At 40.2% G+C, this 20,843-nt stretch overlaps 1 protein-coding gene across 3 annotated transcripts; it reads right to left on the reverse strand.

Moving 5' to 3' along the window:
- Positions 1 to 884: 884 nt before the first annotated feature.
- LOC311086233 (uncharacterized protein) lies at positions 885 to 20,665 on the reverse strand. 3 transcript variants are annotated; one of them, XM_084119014.1, is made up of 6 exons: positions 20,026 to 20,633; positions 18,840 to 19,176; positions 6,694 to 6,856; positions 6,307 to 6,516; positions 5,437 to 5,523; positions 885 to 4,342 (listed from the first exon to the last, which is right to left on the reverse strand). In XM_084119014.1, exons 2-6 carry the CDS (start codon positions 19,125 to 19,127, stop codon positions 4,122 to 4,124), a joined length of 969 nt encoding a protein of 322 aa, XP_083975140.1. In that variant the 5' UTR covers positions 19,128 to 19,176; positions 20,026 to 20,633; the 3' UTR covers positions 885 to 4,121. The 3 variants fall into 3 exon arrangements, with proteins under 3 accessions (XP_083975140.1, XP_083975141.1, XP_083975139.1); XM_084119015.1 differs by lacking the exon at positions 6,307 to 6,516 and having other exon boundaries at positions 20,026 to 20,665; XM_084119013.1 differs by lacking the exons at positions 885 to 4,342; positions 5,437 to 5,523 and having other exon boundaries at positions 5,542 to 6,516; positions 20,026 to 20,596.
- Positions 20,666 to 20,843: the final 178 nt, after the last annotated feature.

Below are 20,843 nucleotides of genomic sequence, written 5' to 3' on the forward strand. Positions count from 1 at the left end.
CCTGCCATGCATTGGCCACAGACTGCATCTAGCCATAGGTGAGTAATGCAAAATAGCCTTAGCTAAATGTAAAAATACTACTTAATATAAATATATGATCAAGTCAAGATCACATTTTTTTTTTGTTATTAAAAATAACTCAAGTGGTCTTAAGCCAACATTATATATAACAAAATATTTATTAAATTGCTCAAGAGAGACAACAGTTCTGTTTATCTTTTGTTCATGATATGATGGTCTGAACTTATTTTAATTGGCCATTTGTTTCCCCTTTTCACAGAAAAAAGTCTTTTACTACTGCATTTTTTTTTTTTTCACGTTGAGTTCTGAGCACTGGAAAAATCTGTTATTTTATATATTATTATCTATTGGGTGCTGATTGCCACTTGAAGACTTTGAAAAGTTCATACCTTTGTAAACTTCATAAGTTTGTACATTTTACTACTGCAAATTCTGAGTACTTTAAGATCTTGTGTTATTTAATGTTTATCTATTGTTTATCTACTGATATATATATACTAATTACAACTTTAATATTTAAAATAAAGTTAAACTTTATTTAATGACTATTTTGACAACTCATTCTTTAATTCAGTATGGTGTTTTAAATGGTACAAAGAGATAAATCAATAGGCTTGTTCCAGTCTGGATATTCTCTATAGAACATCTCAAAATTGGGAAGATCGTGATTCAGATTGTGGATCATGATTTTGTGTTGTAAGATCGTGATATGATTTTTTTGGGAAAATCACCCAGCCTTAGATGGAGTAGATTGAGTCCATCAACACCCCCAAAGCTTGCACAGTCCTCGTCCTAGGTCGACATGTCATTCGGTAACTGTAACAAGGTTAGGTGTTGTGGGAAGGAGGAGGCGGGAACCAGCGGACGTTAACACACATTTTAATACCAAAAATAAAACAAATACAAAACGAAAGTAAAAGACAGCAGCCCCTCATGGATGACTGCTGTCACATGTAATAAAACAAAACATAAGTCCAGGCCTGTTCCTCTCTCAATCTCCACTGTCGTCGCTCCTCCTTTTATGCTTCCGCTCCTCCGTGAGAGATACGAGACCAGTGCGTCGCGCAGGTGTCGCTCATCAGTAATCACGCCACCGGCCTTGCGCCGCTCTCTCACAGCCCTCTGCCTCGTTCTGCTCGCCACAGGTACATTAGGCAGTTTTGATTTATATGCTGTGTAATGATGATGGTGTTTTTTTTACATATGCATCTGCTTACATATGCTATCGCTTGTTTCTGTTTCTTATTCACGTGTCTTTTGATCTGGAGATTCTGTACTCTTCCAGAAGATGCCTAATAGTGCCCTTTATCGTACAGTGAAAACACGGATAGCGGGAAAATTCCATCAATGGTGGGGAAGCCTTGTCTCATAAAGGACAGAAAATTGTGTCAATGGTGGGGAAAGAGTTAATTCATAAAAAGGTGGAAAATGTCTTGATTACTGTTGTAACCCTCATTCTCTGATGGAGGGAACGGAGACGTTGCGTCAAAATACAGACACTATACAATTGGCGAGTGAAATTTAAGTCTGGTCACTCCCCAGACATTTGGGTATAAAAGAGGGCCAGCGTGCTTCACTCATTCAGGTTGCTGAGGAGCCAATAATGCATCTTGGCTTAATTATGGAGAAAAGGTGGTCCAAGGTTCACCAATAATGGGAAACTTTACTTCGACCTAAAAAGCACACATTATCACCTCAGAGAGGGAAAAGGCACTGACACGCAAGCACTACCCTCTACCAGTTGTTGGTTCATTTGTTAGTACCAAGAACACTGGACAAAACTGGATCAATATAGAGATTTTTAAATCTCACAAAAGTGTCAGGTGTAGCCCAGCCTGCTGCTCTACAAATGTAAAGATGCAACATTCACTGAAGCAGAAAAGCCTGCGACGCCCCTAGTGGAGTGAGCCCTCATTCCCAAGGTGCACGGTAAACCCTGAGCCTGGTAGGCCAGGAGAATGGCATCCACAATCCAGTGGGCCATTCTTTGCTTGGAAACAGCTTTCCCATTCTGCTGACCTCAAAAACAGACAAAGAGCTGATCTGATCTTCAAAAGCTCTGTGTGCGATTCAAGTAAATGTGCAAAGCGCGCACTGGTCACAACAGAGATAGGGCTAGGTCTTGCAAGGTTACCACTTGATCCCTAAAAGGGGTAGTGGGAACCTTAGGCATATAGCCAGGCCGGGGTCTCAGGACCACATGAGAGCATCTTTCATCTGGTAAGGGTCATGTTGATCCTTCCTGTCCTCTGCACAGTGAGAGAGAGGGTTCTCTGTCCAGAAGCGCTTAAAGTCAGACATCAGATCTTCATGACAGTAAAAGATCCAACACAGTAGAAGATCTGATCACCAATGCCAAATCAGCGTTGAGGGTCCACTTTTGGAGGCGTTCGAAGCCTCAGGCTCAATGAAGAGATGGAGGAGGAGGGACAGAGAGCCAGAAGATCAAATTTCAAATCCTGGCCACAGATGTGTAAAGCCCCAGTGATTGTTGGTGTTGTTTTTAAATAAAATAAATATGTAAATATAATAATAATAAGAATAATATTAATCTGTAAATCCTCCCTGACCTTGCACAGCCTGTGTGCAATGAAATGCACTGGGGGAAATGCATACTTGTGCAGGCAGTGCGTCCATGCTGAGGGGGACCTCGTCAGGGAATACCACTAGGAGGATTCTTGAACAGGTCTACCTGTGCCTGGCCAAATCAACTCCAAATCAGCTGGACCTGCTGGGGATGGAGTCTCCACTCTCCTCGGAGTGTAACTTGTCGTGAGATTGAGTCCGCTGCGTGACTAAGGTTGCATTGGCTTGCAGATACTTCAGTCACTGTTGACTCCAGAGGAGATGACAGGCAAGTTGATGCGAGTTGCATGCGACGAGAGCTTATACTACCCTGGTGGTTGATATATGATACTGTCGCTGTGTTGTCAGTCCAGACCAACACGTGCTTGCCCTGGATCAAAGGTCAAAAACTCCTTAGGGCTAACAGCAATGCCAACACACTCTAGGCAGTTGATGTGCCCGTGCAGTCAAGAGCCTGTCCAGGAGCCTGAAGCTGCATGCCCATTGCATACGTCGCCCCAGCCTGTCCTGGATATGTCTTGTAAAAACAACACATCTGGACACTTGTTCTAAGGGAACACCTGCCTGTAGAAACGAAAGGTCTGTCCAAGGGCTGAATGTGTGACAACACATGATTTGTATCGCAGTGCCATGCACATTTTGGAACTTGGAATAAAGCCAATGCGGAAGCGATCTGCATCAATCCAAGCGGTGTTACCGTGGCCGAGAATGCCATATACCCCAGGGAGCCTCTGAAAATACTTAAGCCTGAAACCTGTTTTGTACTTAAACAAATTCAAGCAGTTCAGCACTAAACGAGCATGGTCTTGCAAAAGATGTGCCGTCATTGTGACAGAGTCCAACTTCACACAGAGAAAAGAGATGCTCTGCACAGGGGAGAGCATGCTCTTCTCCCAGTTGACATGAAGTCCCAATCTGGCTAGATGCTCGAGGAGCATGTCTCTGTGTGCACACAACAGCTCTCGAGAGTGGACTAGCATTAGCCAGTCGAGATAGTTGAGGAGGCGAATGTCTACTTCCCTCAATGGGGAAAGCGCAACCTCTGCGACTCTGGTAAAGACGTGAGGAGACGGAGAACCTCTAGGGAAGGACCTTGTACTGGTTTGCCCAACCTTCAAAGGTGAAACTAAGAAAATGACCATTGTCAAGGAAGGATTGAGAAATGAAAGTATGCGCATTTCAGGTCTATTGCCGTGTACCAATCCTGGTATCTGAGACACATTAGCATGCGTCTCTGAGTGAGCTTCTTGAACCTGTGAAAGACCGATTCTGGATCTACGAGTACTGAACTGAGCCGGTTTCCCCCACCCCTTTTGGGTACGATGAGGTAAGGGCTGTAGGTAAGGTAAGGGCCCTTCTTCACATTGGCTGGAGGGACAGACTCTATCGCATCCTTTGCTAGAAGGACTGCAGTCTCTGCCTAAAGGACAGCAGCACTCTCACCTCGTACTGAAGTAAAAAGAGTGCCACTGTACCTGGGCAGGCACCTGGTGAACTGATTCACATAACCAAGCCTAATTGTCCTGAGAAGTCAGTATGACGGGTTGGCGAATGTTAACCATGAATCCAAACTCCATAGCAGCGGCACTAAAGGAACTAAAGGAAACTGTACAACAGTTTCTTTGTAGCCTGTTGATGGTCTGGCAGTGCCACCTTCCTGTGAGAGGACCATTGTTGAGGTCTAGCTGCTGGTCCAGACGATGTCTCCAACACTGAAGGCAAAGCTTGTAGCCATCTGAGGGAGACATGAAACGACCCAGTACACATTTAAAATCCTAAGGGGAAACCCTATGCATATACGTGAACCAACATATGGCATTAAAAGGCAAGCAATCACATCTGTGACTAAGCACAACAGACAATAACAAACACAAAATGCAAATCAGTAGATAAAATAATTTATTTCTTCCCTGCGAGAAGTTGGCCCCCCAACCAATGCAAAACGTCGACAAAATAGCATGTGGGGTAGCTGAGTAACCTCAGAATGACCAATAAATATTATTTTAATATCTAAAAAACCAAAGCAGCACAAACGGTGCACAAACGATTGAGACTATTTTGCTGGTGTTTTGCGTTGGGTGGGGGGCCAACTTCACGCAGGTCCCGTGTTTGCTTTTATAAGCACTAAGTTCCCATTCGAACTGATCTAGGACCAATTATCAGTACAGTATGACTGAAGCCATGTTTATTCAATTTTGCATTAGTGGCGGGCAAATCACAAGGGGTGCTTCTCAAACGGAAGTCTGCATATCTCGGCTACCACATCATCATGTGCCGCCAAAGGTAACAATTTTAAAGTACTCATGACCACCCTTACAACAGTTTATGTTTTATTATGGTAAATTTGGACTAATTTCTTGTACATTCACAGTCTAGGTTTAATAGATGATAGATTAGATGGTAAGCAAACAATCAGTTTTTACAAAAGAAGGTTATGAAAATCCAAAATGGCTGAAACATATTAGATATGGAAATGGAAATTTGGAAACTGCCTGCAGTGAGGAGAATGTTCTTTTAAAACTGGACCAATGAGTGGGAACTGAATGCTTGAGAGGAGTATTAAAAGTGCTTTAAACGGTGCCAACCCATTGTGGAGTTAATTTTAACCAAGCAGTATAACAACTAGTAAATAGTAAATTAGACCAGCATGTTGCGTTTAACATTTAATACAACCCAGCTGGGTCAATACAGCCCAGTGCTGGTTTTTAACCCAGCATTTTTAGTGTTTGGTAACATCATATGACCATAAACATATGTCATTTACTTCTTTAAACCATATTTAAAAAAAAAGCATGATTATAAAGGTTTTTGTATTTTATATATAATTACCCTGAACAACAGCAGATGGGCTGAATGAAAACTCGCTCTTGAACTCTAGGTGACGCTTATAGAACCGCAGAAATAGAGTGGTTACCCCTGTACACAAAGCAGAACTGCACTTATAAATGTACTTTATTAACTTTATTCAGCATTATACAGAGGTATGAAGAAAAGAAACACCATTGACACTTTTCTGAAGACAGCCAATTACCACATTTATTTAAAAACACCCCACCCAAATAATAATAAACAAACAGCATTATAATTGTACTGACATTCCATTTAATTTTGGGCAGTGCTTTTTACTGTGAATCTGTGTAGTTTTGGAACAATTGAATCTCTTGCCACATTGATGGCACTGATACGGCTTCTCTCCAGTGTGAATTCTCTCATGTGCTTGCAAGGCTCCTAACTGCTTGAAACTGTTTTCACAGTATGAACACTTGTAAGGTCTTTCTCCAGTGTGGATCCTTTGGTGCACTTTCAGCTGAGTGGCTGTAGTAAAGGCTTTACCACAATCTGAGCATAAATATTCTTTCACACCAGCGTGTATTTTCTGATGGTCTTTAAAACGGCCCAGCCATGAAAATGTCTTTCCACAAATAGAACACAAGTAAGGCTTCTCTTTTGTGTGAACTTTCCTATGACCCTTTAAATCTGATTCCTTAACAAACTTCTTATCGCACTGATCACAATCAAATGGCTTTTCTCCAGAGTGAGTAAGCTTATGAACTCTGAGACTATATGACCATTTGAAACTCTTTTCACACTGATCACATGTAAATGGCTTCTCTTCATTGTGAATTTGCATGTGACTACTAAGGTTTCCTTTATTTATGAAACTCTTGCCACACTGAGGGCATGTGAACGGCTTCTCACCTGTGTGACGTCTTGTATGAACAATAAAGACTGAATTACATGAGAAACCTTTTCCACATTGAGGACAGGTAATCGTCTTTTTGGCTTTTGCTCTTTGAGATTTTGTGTGTCCTTTTTTTTCTCCAGTTCTGGCATCATGAATGTTCTGAATCGGATGTTTCTTCTCAATTTCATTCAATTCTTCACTTTCCTCTTGCACATTCACCGAGTCTAAAATGGAAATATAATTTTCTAGATGTGATTTTTAAATCACACTTCTATTTGTCCTATGCTATTTTTTGCTATGAATCTTTAACTACTATCTACAATTCTGTTCATCTGTCAGAAAATATGTTTCATTTAGGTTTTTCAGCCATCATTAATGAAGAATCAAGAATGGACACCAACCTCTTTGTTCCTCTGTATCTTTATCTTTCACTCCACATGCTTCTGAATTTCTAATATCACCACTGTCCCCTTTAATAACCTCCATCTTTACAACGGCTTTCATTTGGGAATGGCTTGGATGAAGGTGTGAGCAGTGATTGTTATGAGGTATGGAGGACCAGATCTGAAAAAAAAGTACAGAACAGACATTTCTTCATACAATTAATTCCACTTCATTCAATGATTCAACAAATTAAATGCATTTTAAATCTTAAATGAGACCACTGTGTCTGACACAGGACACAAAAAGTAATTGTAACCTTGGGGTAGGGCTGTGCAAAAATAGGCCTCGTTTACACGGTCAGTGAAATGTGACCCAATTCCGATTTTTTTGCTCACATGTGACACAGATCGGATGTGTTCTATGACCGTGTAAAAAAAAACGCACGCATTCGGATATTTCGAGATCGATTTCAGGCCTCGTTCATTTGTGGAAATAAATCAGACGTGCCAATGCAAATGTCATGTAAACAGGCAGATCGGATTTTCTGAGGCATTAGGCTACGTCTCCGCGGTTTAATGACGAGAGCAACCCCCAACGTGCATCTGCAAAGGGACGGATGGCCCAACGAAATGTTGTGTCGTCGTAGGAGAGGAATGTGGACAAACGTTGACAACATATCAAAGGTTGGCTTGCTCATCCTTAAATTTCGGACCCACTGCTCCTCGTTAAAGCCCTCCACGATATGCTCCCACCAGTCCTGAGATCTCTCTCGCACACAATCACTGAAGTACATGCGCTGGCTGCAATGATGGCACTTTTCGCCCTCCTCCGCCTCATAATCATGGTGACGTTTGGCGAACTTCGCATATATCACAGAGCTAGCATCAATCATATTTTGCGTTCGTCCATCTATGCAAGATAATTTAACCTTTTAAGCATGCGCGATGTTTCAGATAGTATGGTGAGCGTAAACGCATGAATCGGATATGGGTCATCGCTGACTCGCTGTCTACAAAGCTAACAGTTGCCCGTCATATAAATTCATAAGGCCAATGTCTCAGAAGTATGCGGGAGTGAGCATGACGGAAAATATGAGCGCGTCCAGCTTGCAGAGCCGACATGTGGGTGAACTTTGGTTTAGGGGTGTGCGATACCACGATTTTTGATTGTGGATGATTAAAATGCCTCTACGATCTGCTTTTGAATAAATATGTGTTACAGTGCATTGTATCAGTTGCAGTTCTGGTGCCTCCATCTCAACAACGCGACGCACATGCACATCACATGTTAACGCAGAGATAGAGTTACACTCACAGACACTGCAATTCACAAAAGTTCATTATTTGCATGTGCTTTAAATCCTTACCGGTTAAACATTTCATTTGCATGCTGATGCGCTGTTCTAACATGCGCTTTTCTGAGCACGTACACCCGAAGCACACAGGCAATAAAAGCCTGTCAAACAGCGCCTGGTTACTGGACTAAGTTATCTTTGAGTCTTATTGCGTTAATACTGTCATACTCTCATTTTAGACATAACCAACTGTGTTTATGTAAACATTGTAAGCAAACATTTGAGAGAAAATCGAGTGTGTTTCATATGCGTACAGTGGGGAGAACAAGTATTTGATACACTGCCGATTTTGCAGGTTTTCCTACTTACAAAGCATGTAGAGGTCTGTAATTTTTATCATAGGTACACTTCAACTGTGAGAGACGTAATCTAAAAATCCAGAAAATCACATTGTATGATTTTTAAATAATTAGTTTGCATTTTATTGCATGACATAAGTATTTGATACATCAGAAAAGCAGAACTTAATTTTTGGTACAGAAACCTTTGTTTGCAATTACAAATAGATCATACGTTACCTGTAGTTCTTGACCAGGTTTGCACACACTGCAGCAGGGATTTTGGCCCACTCCTCCATACAGACCTTCTCCAGATCCTTCAGGTTTCGGGGCTGTCGCTGGGCAATATGGACTTTCAGCTCCCTCCAAAGATTTTCTATTGGGTTCAGGTCTGGAGACTGGCTAGGCCACTCCAGGACCTTGAGATGCTTCTTACGGAGCCACTCCTTAGTTGCCCTGGCTGTGTGTTTTGGGTCGTTGTCATGCTGGAAGACCCAGCCACAACCCATCTTCAATGCTCTTACTGAGGGAAGGAGGTTGTTGGCCAAGATCTCGCAATACATGGCCCCATCCATCCTCCCCTCAATACGGTGCAGTCGTCCTGTCCCCTTTGCAGAAAAGCATCCCCAAAGAATGATGTTTCCACCTTCATGCTTCACGGTTGGGATGGTGTTCTTGGGGTTGTACTCATCCTTCTTCCTCCAAACACGGCGAGTGGAGTTTAGACCAAAAAGCTCCATTTTTGTCTCATCAGACCACGTGACCTTCTCCCATTCCTCCTCTGGATCATCCAGATGGTCACTGGCAAACTTCAGATGGGCCTGGACATGCGCTGGCTTGAGCAGGGGGACCTTGCGTGCGCTGCAGGATTTTAATCCATGACGGCGTAGTGTGTTACTAATAGTTTTCTTTGAGACTGTGGTCCCAGCTCTCTTCAGGTCACTGACCAGGTCCTGCCGTGTAGTTCTGGGCTGATCCCTCACCTTCCTTATGATCATTGATGCCCCACGAGGTGAGATCTTGCATGGTGCCCCAGACCGAGGGAGATTGACGGTCATCTTGAACTTCTTCCATTTTCTAATAATTGCGCCAACAGTTGTTGCCTTTTCACCAAGCTGCTTGCCTATTGTCATGTAGCCCATCCCAGCCTTGTGCAGGTCTACAATTTTATCCCTGGTGTCCTTACACATCTCTCTGGTCTTGGCCATTGTGGAGAGGTTGGAGTCTGTTTGATTGAGTGTGTGGACAGGTGTCTTTTATACAGGTAACGCGTTCAAACAGGTGCAATTAATACAGGTAATGAGTGGAGAACAGGAGGGCTTCTTAACGAAAAACTAACAGGTCTGTGAGAGCTGGAATTCTTACTGGTTGGTAGGTGATCAAATACTTATGTCATGCAATAAAATGCAAATTAATTATTTAAAAATCATACAATGTGATTTTCTGGATTTTTATTTTAGATTACGTTTCCGGATTTTTGTTTTAAGTCAAGTCAAGTCAAGTATATTTGTATAGCGGGCTCAGTCGGGGGCCAGTTCTCCTCTGGCGTTTATGAACTAGAGGCCGGATTGTAGTTTGAACTGTAAGATTAAAAATATTATATGAATGCCTGGCTGAAGAGATGCGTCTTTAATCTAGTTTTAAACTGGGAGAGCAAGTCTGAGCAACGAACAGTATCAGGAAGGCTATTCCAGAGTTTTGGAGCTAAATGTGAAAATGCTCTCCCTCCTTTGGTGGATCTGGATATTCTAGGTATGACCAAAAGCCGAGTGTCGAGTCTCGAGTGTCATCAGCATAACAATGGAAACTAATTCCATGTTTCCTTATAATATTTCCAAGTGGCATAATATATATTGAGAATAATAGAGGACCCGAATAATAGAGGGGCCTTTTAGATACCTATGATAAAAAATTACAGACCTCTGCATGCTTTGTAAATGGGAAAACCTGCAAAATCAGCAGTGTATCAAATACTTGTTCTCCCCACTGTAGTACCATTCACCACTGTTTTTGGCTTCAAGTGATGGCTGCATGCATTCTTGAAAGCCTCAGAAACACAAACATTGATCTAAAGTAAAACGTGCCCATCATCAAATAGGCTCCTATAACATTAAAGAATTTTTATTTTTTTAAAAAAGTAAAAATACAAACAGCCCTTGCTGAAATGGAAAAGTTGCAGATATACATTTCTTCTGTAAAAGTGCAGATAATATTTAAATAGTACAACTGTACTGAAAAAACATACTGTAACACAGTAATAATTTAAATCAATTACAAGTTTGAAATGTAAAAAACTAACAACTGCGAATGGATCGCACACAGAAATTCGTCATCAACTAGGCTAATCATTAATATTGCGGGAAGACTAATTCTTGTTGTGAGGAGAATTTTTACCGGTATATCGCAAATGATAATATAATCACCCATCCCTAGTAGGTTTATTTAACATGTATGCATTTATACATCTTTTGTTGTTTGATTAACATTAATGACAGACAGACAAGTATTTTAGGATGCTGTCACTTTAAGACCGAATGCTTGGATCTAATTACTGGCATCAGGTTTTCACCAAGCTGTTTACGTTCATTTAAGCCATAATCTACTGTATTTACGCGAGATACTCCACATTAGGGGTGGGGGAAAAAATCGATTATGCGATGCATTGCGATGCGGACGTGGACGATTCTGAATCAACTCACAAATGTCAAAAATCGATTTTCTAAATGTTAATTGATAATGTTGACGGAACGCAAAAGGCGCCTGGACAGTCTGTGGCGTGCAGCTGTGCACATAACAGAGACGCATGATGGTTGAGCGAGAAATCCGACCGGCACCTTCTGCATTAGCGTAACTTTGGCTTTACGAAGATGAATGGGAAAAGGACCTGGATAAGAGCCACACTTTATGCAAGTAGGGCTCCAGACTGCGACTGCGACAAATGGGCGACAAGAGGTCGCACTGGTGTGACCACCATGTTGTCCAATTGACAAGAGCTGCAACTTCTGTTACATACGAGAAACATCAAACGGCAAATGAAACGAAAGTGAAATGAAACTGCACTATTCGTTTAAGATGTGGTGCACGGACCGTTTAGCGCAGCGCAAGCTTAGAACAGGTTTACTCGTGGGCCGATCTTAATCACACGACACTGTTATTACACAGCGCTGGGAGATCCAGTGAGAAAGTGATTGAATTCACAGCAGAATTAATAACATCGCAGCGAGATCTAATTGGAAGCATTCAAATTTGGCACAGAATTCTGTTATAAACCATACATGACCGATCAAACAGCGCTGAAGTGGAAACCACGACAACCTTAAAAACTTCCACCCAACTCAGAAAAGGCAAAGCGAATTACAAACTCTGTCGCAACATTTATTGCCAAATCACTTCCATTTGTTTAATTAATAAAATATATTGGAAGTAAATTCATTATGGATCATTACAAATACTTTGTTTTAAAAGTACCAAGTAGTCTCTCAGTGAGAAAATAGAAAATCTGTATAGAAAACAAAGATGCATTGATAATTGTTTTATCATCGCAGCTAGGGTTGCAAAATTCTGGGAATTTTCAAAGATGGAAACTTTCCATGGGAATTAATGGGAATTTAAGGGAATTAACAGGAATTTATGGGAATAAACGGGAATAAACTGGGAATTTTCAAATTTGAAGGTTGGCTCTTCATAGGGAACTTAAATATAGTTGAGGAAAGTATATTTTAGCATAATCTTGACTAAAACAAACAGATGCCATTCAAATATTAGGGCTGGGGTAAACGATTATTAATTAAACGATTAGTCGGGCGATTATTTTATCGATTAGTCGACTAATCTAACGACTAATTGGAATGAATTATCCTGTCTGTTATTCACATATCTCTGTCGAACCGTTACTCCGATGGATTTCAAACTCGACAGCTGTCTGGGCACGAGTAAGTGCAGTGCCAAGTTTGACGTTGTTTGGATGAGAAATGCAAAAGATATTGTTAAATATATCGTTAAAAGAAGCACTTAGAAGGTTGTGGTTTAAAAATAAACATTCTGACATAAACACTCTTTTACTGACATAAACACTGTTTACTTCTGAATAATATAGTATAAACGTGATAAATCCATTTTGATTAATTTGAGTAAAAAATGTGTTTTCTTCACTAAGAAAGTGGCAAGATGGAAACCACTATTTTCTGTTTCAAACTTTCACATAGCATCTTTAGGTTATAATAACATAAATAATTCAAATCCAGATTTAGATTTTCAAAGATTTATTATAAAAACGGATTATTTTTCCCCAAAAATGCAATAAATTCATGACACTTGTTTTTTTTTCTTCAAAATGCAATTAATCCATTGAATCAATATAAAAGTTATTTTTCATATTGAAACTGTTGAAAATACACAACAAAGTAAGTTGATCCACATATGACAGCCTCTGAACTCGGTCAATACTAATCTTATATACAGGCACGTACTGGACTAAACATAGGCTACATTAAATCAGCCATCGCTAAGAAATACCTCCTGAACTTTTTTGACGGCGATCAGCTGTAAAATGGTCCTGCTTGGTCCTGCTCGGTTTTCGTTGACTGAGTACAAGAATTGAAAGTTTTTTAAAAGATCCCCTGGGGTTAACGTGTCAGCATTCGACAGAAGTTTGACGCTGTCGTCTGAGAATAAGCAACAGTCGGCATTTCTCTTCCTCCCGCGTGCCTCATCTTAATCTCCTCACGTAAATGATTAGATTTCGATGGCTTACGTTTCTTCCCTACGGTAGAAATCACCACAGGTTCATCAATGCCGTCAAATGTATTAATTTTTTTGTTTGTTTGTTGATCAAAAAGTACAAACTAGATAAGGAAAACTAGGATGCCGGGTGTATTCAAAGCGCCGCCGTTACTGTTTACAATGCGTGGAATGGTGCGCTGTGAATGGTTGAGCGGATTTATCGCATTCTGCAGAGAAAGGAGAGGTTTGGAAAGAAAGGGAGAAAACATGACAGAATAACACGGCGGGCGGTGTGTGTGTGGCGAGCTGTACCTCCGGGAATGGTGAAAAAAAATAAATAAATAAATAAAATAAAAAAATAAATAAAAGAAGCGTTGACGCAAAAAATATGACGTCGACGTAATTTTGACGTCGAAGCGTCGACGTCATCGACGCACCGCTACAGCACTATCAAATATACTTGAATATCCATGCCATTCCTCAATCACATGCACATAGCACACTGCTTACTGCATGGCTATTGAGACCACACCCCCTACTGGCACTGTGCATGCCTCCATCACATGTACAGAAGCCCAAAGCACAAGACTATTGAAGGCACACATTTGAGCCTGTGGACTAAACAAAGTGAAGTAAGTTTTGATGATATTATGGGGAAATATATTTATTAAATGTTTAAATTGCAAATATCACATACAAATGTATTCATCTAGTAGATAGCAAGCTGATAAGTTAGATGCTAAATAAGCTAGCATAACTATTTATCACATAAGTAGGGCTGGGCGGTATGACGGTATATATCGTTACCGCGGAAGAAAATGTCAACCGTAACAGATTTTTTTATTCCGTGTATACCGCGACATGTAAATAAGTAGGCGTGGTTAACTCGCGTGCAGCGTGCGTGAGACTGAGACACTGATATTTGTCAAAGAAACATGAAGAAAGACCAAGAGGATCCACAAAAGGAATTATGTTTTCAAAATTAACGTGACATTTTCGGGGGGGAAGGCGCAGAAGTCAACTAGAGCAGTGCAGCACACTGAAAGTTTAGAGAGCCTTTGCTCTTGCTCGCAACGGGGCTTACTTGACAACAAGTTCATATATCAATATTCTAACGAATAGAAATAACCTTAAATAATGTATCTATCCGTCTCTTATGTGTACAGTTACTTTTAGAGTGGACGCGCAAGCGGTTGCCGTGGTAATGAATATTTCCAAAATTCCCCAGCTTAACTTCCCATGGAAATTTACCGAAACTTTCCGGAAATTTACCGGAAATTTTCCGCCCCTTTGCAACCCTAACCGCAGCCCTCTGAATCGTAATCGAATTGAATCGTGAGGTGCCTAGAGATTCCCACCTCTACTCCACACGATGATACCTTTGACAACTGTGTTGTTTGTATTTGACCATTCAGGTGCAAAGAGAACTGAATTCGGGATCCCGCATTGAGTTCATTGAGACAACTTACTGCGCATAGTAACTTGATAAACTCTTTTTGAAGACCCTTAATGTACACACACACTACTTTGACATCTGACTTGATCTCCTCCGCGCTCTCTACTATCCCACCTTCACTAATGGCAAGAAAATCAATCTTGTTTGCACAAATGAATTTAACCATCTAACTTGCAAGCACCAGACCACTGATTCACCAAACATGCTTGCTTGCAGTCTGTGTTCTTCTGACTTTATTTTGTAGTAAGTAATGAATATGCTTCAGGGAGATGTATCGGAGTATACATTTTATTTAGGAAATGTAGTGGAGTAAAAGTAAAAGCTGACAAATATAAAAACTCAAGTAAAGTACAGATTCTCCCAAAAAATACTTAAGTACTGTAACAAAGTATTATTACATTACACCACCACTGGTATTTAACAACAGAAAATGCATAGTCCACTCCATGACTGCATGACACAGTTTACATAAATGTAATACTGTAAAGCTGCTTGCATTAAAGCATCTACATATATTGTACAAAGTGCTATATAAATAAGTGCAAACATATCCACATCACTACGATCAGACGCGATCTTGCTGATGTTTAATCACCGTTGCCATTTTTGTTGTGTTTATTTTGTTATTGAGAGGAAAGCATGCAGTCCATATTTGTATATATTCGCCACTCTCAGCAGCGTGTGCAGATACACACGGGATCGCTTGAAAGCCGACGCCTATCAGCGGATCCCTAATATATCCACTGATAGATGTCTGCTTTAAAATGCTCCCGTGTGAATGTGTAAGCGCTCAGTGAAGACAACATGGTTTTGAAGCGTTGATCAATGTAGCCAATCACAGATATATGTTGAGTGCGTGAAATCAATGGCCAATCAGAGGTGTTTAAAGGTCCCATGACATGCTACTTTTTGTAGGCTTTAATATAGGCCTTAGTGGTCCCTAGTACTGTATCTGAAATCTCTTTCCAAAAATTCAGCCTCGGTGCAGAATTATAGCCACTACAAGCCAGTCCCAGAATGAGCTTCCTTCAGACGGGCCGTTTCTGTGTCTGTAGCCTTAAATGATAATGAGGAGGAGAAAGGCGGCGCAAGGTGGAGGGTGGGTGTGGCCTTGACCATCTTGCGCAACGGTACCATGCATGTTTACGCTGGATAACTGTTATAGCAATGGCACGAAGACACGCAGTCTTTCAAGCATTTCAGTTTGACCCAGAATCTGATCCGGATGGAGAAGCAACGGATGAATTAGTTGCAACTCAGCGGCTCCAGCAGGACGTTTCCGAATGGTTAGTTTAAAATATTATGTCTGGATACGGTACTTTATTCGGATGGTTTACAGTTATTATCATGTAGCTAACGCTAACCTACTGTTGCCTTTTCATGAGAGATCTGTAATGTCTGTATTTATCTTATTACAATTACATCAAGCTCTGCGATCTTGAAATGCGGATATCGCGCGCGCCATATAACCAACAGGAAAACGGTTATCCAAATAACAAAGAAGTGTACAACACTCGCGTTACAGTGTGTGTATTCACACACACAAACTGCATAGCTAATGTTACAGCCACATTCTACGTGTAACAATCTAGGTAACCATAAACAGTAAAGCAACACACTTATATTAGTTGACTTACTTGTCCGAGGTGTGTGTAGCTGAGTTAAAGAGAGTGATCCAGACTTTGGTTTCAGACGTTCAGCAAGCCCAGCTCTGTATTGACCCTTCGGTGTTCATTTGTACATCCAATTATTGAGCAATTGTTATGCTTCGCTCGCTCAAAAGCCATGATATCTCTCGTGGACAAACTAAAATCGCGCGCGCGCGTTCCTACTTCCTAGCGCATTTTCTCATGGGCGGAAAATATTCTCTGGGCGGGCAAAGCAGAGACAGGGGAGGTAACATTTCCTCCTTATGACGTCCTAAAGAGGAGATTCAAGATCAGCGCGTATGAGCCTCCATTTTCTCAAAGGCAGAGAAAGATAGCAAAAGCTCGATTTACACCGATTGAAATTTCTAGAAACTTGGGGACCGTATACAGGCTAGGGGAACTCATATTAATGTTAAAAAACCTCAGAAAGTGAACATTTCATGTCATGGGACCTTTAAGAATCCATTCAACAGCGCTCAAAATGCTAGAGGGAAATGCTGGTATCGTCACATTTTTTAAATTTCAGTACCGACTTGATACCGAAGTCAGTACTTTTGACAACACTACCCTCAGATTCAATGCGTTTCCTGAGTATTGGAGTCCAGAACTCAGTCACTGATAAATTCACGCCGTTTCATTGACAGCTTCTCCAGCGATTGTAAAGGGAGTGTTCTTTGATCGCTTTCTATTACGGATGTCAATTTACACAAATTCTCATGATCGATCGTCGTTTAAATTAACGATCAATTAAAGTCCCTGTAAAGTCAAAATTAAGTATGTGTTCTGAGTTTGTCACACCACAGAAAAATGTGTTATTAGCCACCCAGCCAAATTTGAATGATAAAAAAAGCCGGCAAGTACATAAAATAAGCGATCAAAATCTGGAAAAAATTAGCAGTAGTCTCTGCTCTCAAACGCTGGGGGCGTGTCCGCTGGCTGCGCTGAAACCACGCCCACTCGCGGGAAAGCTGCCGTCGCCACACTCAACTGTCACCGCTACAGCCGGAATGGATGCTCCTAGCAGCTTAATTGGTTTTACAAAGCCATACATGTTCGAGCCTGGACTACCTACTATAATTATAACATAAGCACACAAGGCAACTTACACTCATTGGTGGGCACGCACTGCCGATGATGGCACTAGTTGTCGACGCGACGGGAGGATGAAGGCTGAGGCGGGAGATAACGTTAGTCGGTTCGGATACATTCACCAGTAACAGCGGATTATCAGTGAATCCCAGCTGTCTCCGACGAAAGTTTATAAAACTATCCTGTGTAAAATGATCACTACAGAGGCGGGTTTTGGCGGTGATCCTCAGCTCTCCATCAAGGTGGCTCTTCACAAAATTAATCCACCTCTTGTTGATATGATAGTTTTTCGGAAATTTAAATAAGGACACCGATCTGTTTTGTACGTGATCGCATCCAGGTAATACGCATTTCCGTGACGAAGGCATAGCTAGCTAGCAAACTGTAGGCTGTAGTAACTAATAGTACTGACAGTAACTCGCGATTGAGTTGCAAACTGATGTGAATGGGCTCCAGTGCGTCATCAAGTAGGGGCGTGTCCAGGAGCTCAGGGGCTCCAGTGCGTCATCGAGCCCCCGTTTTAGCCCCGCCCCAAAAATCCGGAACACAGCAATGGTGAAAAACTGTTTAACGGTCTAACTCCACAATTCAGCACTTCACAGTTCACAGTCTTTGTAATATGTTTTAGCAATACATTTCTAACATTTATAATGCGTTTCGATTTTTTTTTTAGAATTGCCTTTACAGGGACTTTAATCGTTAGCATTTATACTGCAATATGCGTCTGCTGCAGTGGCATATGGCCAGCAGCACATCAGGGTCTGCAAATGCTGCTCAAAACGACATCTTCCTCACCAAATTAATGAGATGGGTTTTTAATCTAAATAAAGGGCAAGTAGGATTGTAAAATGTGTAAAACTTGTAGTACATAGTTGCAATTCTTTCATTCAGATTCATAGTACAACCTCAATTAGGCACTTGCAACTTATCAAATCTGTCACTGCAATTTAAAACATATTTTCATGATATATTAGATGCAAAACTAACTCACAGGTTTGTGACTATTGTCTGCAATTGCATATTTCAACATTCAATTTCAGATTTTTATTTTACAGGTTTTCACATTGGAGCTGTGAGTGTAAATTTTTGCGTACAAGTACGAATATTTATGGACAAGTTCTCAAATTCACATCTACGTGCTCTCGAGTTTTGCTACTCTTTTACCTTAATAGTAAAATGGTCCCAAACATAAACCCGGCGCGCTCGTTTCCTTTTTCATCGTGTCTACCTTACGTTTGACGATTGAGCAGCACGAACATGCATGAACCTGCTTAATCGACAATTGATAAGTTTATCAATTAAATGTATTATCGTTGATTAATCATTAACATCCCTACTTTCTATATATAATTTAATCACAGATTAAATAAAATATTATTTTCATCCTACTAAGAGAAACAATGTGAAGTTGACCATTTTGTCATTGGTTTGATTTACTGACATTTACAGCAATAAATGATTTTGAGACAAAGAACATCTGACTGTACATAAATCATTACATTTCAGAAATCATTGATGACTGGTGATTTTGGTTTCACACATATATAATCATCAGTACATATCAAATGATCTGTAACAAAGCAATAGTGACACAGTAAAAACTTTTTTTACTCACATAAGTGTGTTGCGCGGCTTTTGTTGGATCCAGTATAGAAGGCACAGCACCATTTTTTAATCTCAGTCTCTCTGCAAATCCAGCGTCGAACTGTTTCTTGTTTGCAAAGGAATCCGCAGCGAAATGAAGCGAACAAACGCACAGTGTCTTATTCACGCGATCTGGAACTTCATTAAAAACAAAGTTCAACCACGCATTCCTAATGTTTGAATCAGAAGGAAGGTTATGCAGCGACTGGGTTTTTCTACAACTTGGCACTGCACAATATTTTGCAATCTTCAAAGGCATGTTTATTGCTTAGTTGATCGATCCAGTGTTAGCGTCACATGTTATTTACCTAAAAAAAGAAAGAAAAATAAGTTATTCACCTACTAGCTACTTGTCAAGCGTGAATCAGTGGGCGGGGCTACAGTGGTAGACCTATCTATGACATCATAATAGACACATTCCTAAACTAGTCATTTTCTGTACTTGGTTTCAATAAAAGCTGTTTTTGGACTAACAAGGAAGTTTTCAGTTTTGAAACTTACATGATATTCTTTTAATATGATGACCTCTTATATGTCAAAAGCTCAAGGAAAATTGTACTTATCAATTGATGACCCCTTTAAAAACTTCATTATAAATGTACATTATAAATGTCTGCCCTTTGGAGTGAGTAGGGCATAGGGAAGCTATGGATGTCGTTACCTTGACAAAATGATCTCTTGACCACAACATAATATCACGTTCCCACGAATTAATATATCGTAGCCACAACAAAATTAAGTGAACCGAACATGTCGCCTCCCGGTCACCGTACTACGACAGCGCACTGCGGACTTAAAGCCACAGAAATCTGAATTTCGGAACTGCTTTACAGATTTTTTTTTTTTTTTTTACCACTACGATCTATTCACTATTTGCATGAAACCCTTATTTTTCCTGCTGCCAAGAGGACCAACAGTCACGTGCACACTGCAAAGTTTCAAGAGTTAATATTGAATTTAAATTGAGGTAGTCAGTGAATTGATAAACTCTTTGAGTCACTGAACACACTAATAGAAAACACCTTCAAATGCTCTCCAACCAGAGTTCCCTCAATAAATCTATGCGATTTTCAGGCACCACTGAGTCCAAGTACAAGTATAAGACATTAAAATTACTCCTAGATAACAATAACTTAACGGAACCATCCGACACTTACCAAATGCTCCGTTCCGCGTCCGAGTTCTCTTGTTGTTGTTGTTGTTCTTCTTCTTCTTCTTTGATGTTTTATGGCGGAAGGCAAACCAGCTTTTGGTCCATATTCCGCCACCTACTGGGAGTGTGATGCGATGATATCAGGAAGAAACAATACAAAAATGTAAAAAATAGCCATAGGCCTAACTACATTTTTTTTATACAACTTTACTTTCAAGAAACTTAAAAGAGCTTTATCACCTTCATAAGAACTGTTTATCACATTCTGTAGTCAAAGAATTTATGCCGGCATATTTTAATTCCTCTTTTAACAGTCTTTCTCTTTCATATCCCATACAGTTATCAGCATATGCTCTATGGTTTCTGGAAGTCCACATTTATTTACCTTTATTCATGTTTTCCTATCATCTGATGTGATTTATTAAAACCAGAGTGTCCAATTCACAGCAGAGATAATAATGCATCATCCCTTCTGTAGCCATAACCAGCTCTGTCATGGCCAACTTGTTTTAGTACATAATGTCATCCTTTATCCCATCTCTCTTGCCACATCTTTCTAACAACTTTTATTAAACCTTTCACTTCTGATTTACTCAAGGTACACTAAAAACAAAAAAAAGAGCCTTTTTTCAAGATTTATGCATTTCAGTTAATAGTAAAATTCCATCAAATTGAACTGAATAATCCCTATATGAATCATATTATGAATTAAGAATAGAAAGAGTAAAAAACAAAATAAAGGTTAGTAAAACATTATAAACCATTTAGATTATGTGATTCTTATTCATAAATTAAAAAAATAATAATAAAATGTTTAAATTT

This window comes from Abramis brama (genome assembly GCF_963993115.1).
Source record: "Abramis brama genome assembly, chromosome: 7".
Classification (NCBI taxonomy): Eukaryota; Metazoa; Chordata; class Actinopteri; order Cypriniformes; family Leuciscidae; genus Abramis; species Abramis brama.

Coding starts and splice junctions, on each gene's coding strand:
- LOC311086233 (XM_084119013.1), bottom strand. CDS start 19,127: ATGCCTTTGAAGATTGCAAAATATTGTGCAGTGCCAAGTTGTAGAAAA. Junction 6,857..18,839: donor AAGCCGCGCAACACACTTAT/GTGAGTAAAAAA, acceptor CTTTTTTTTCAG/ATCTGGTCCTCCATACCTCA. Junction 6,517..6,693: donor AGATACAGAGGAACAAAGAG/GTTGGTGTCCAT, acceptor TTTCCATTTTAG/ACTCGGTGAATGTGCAAGAG.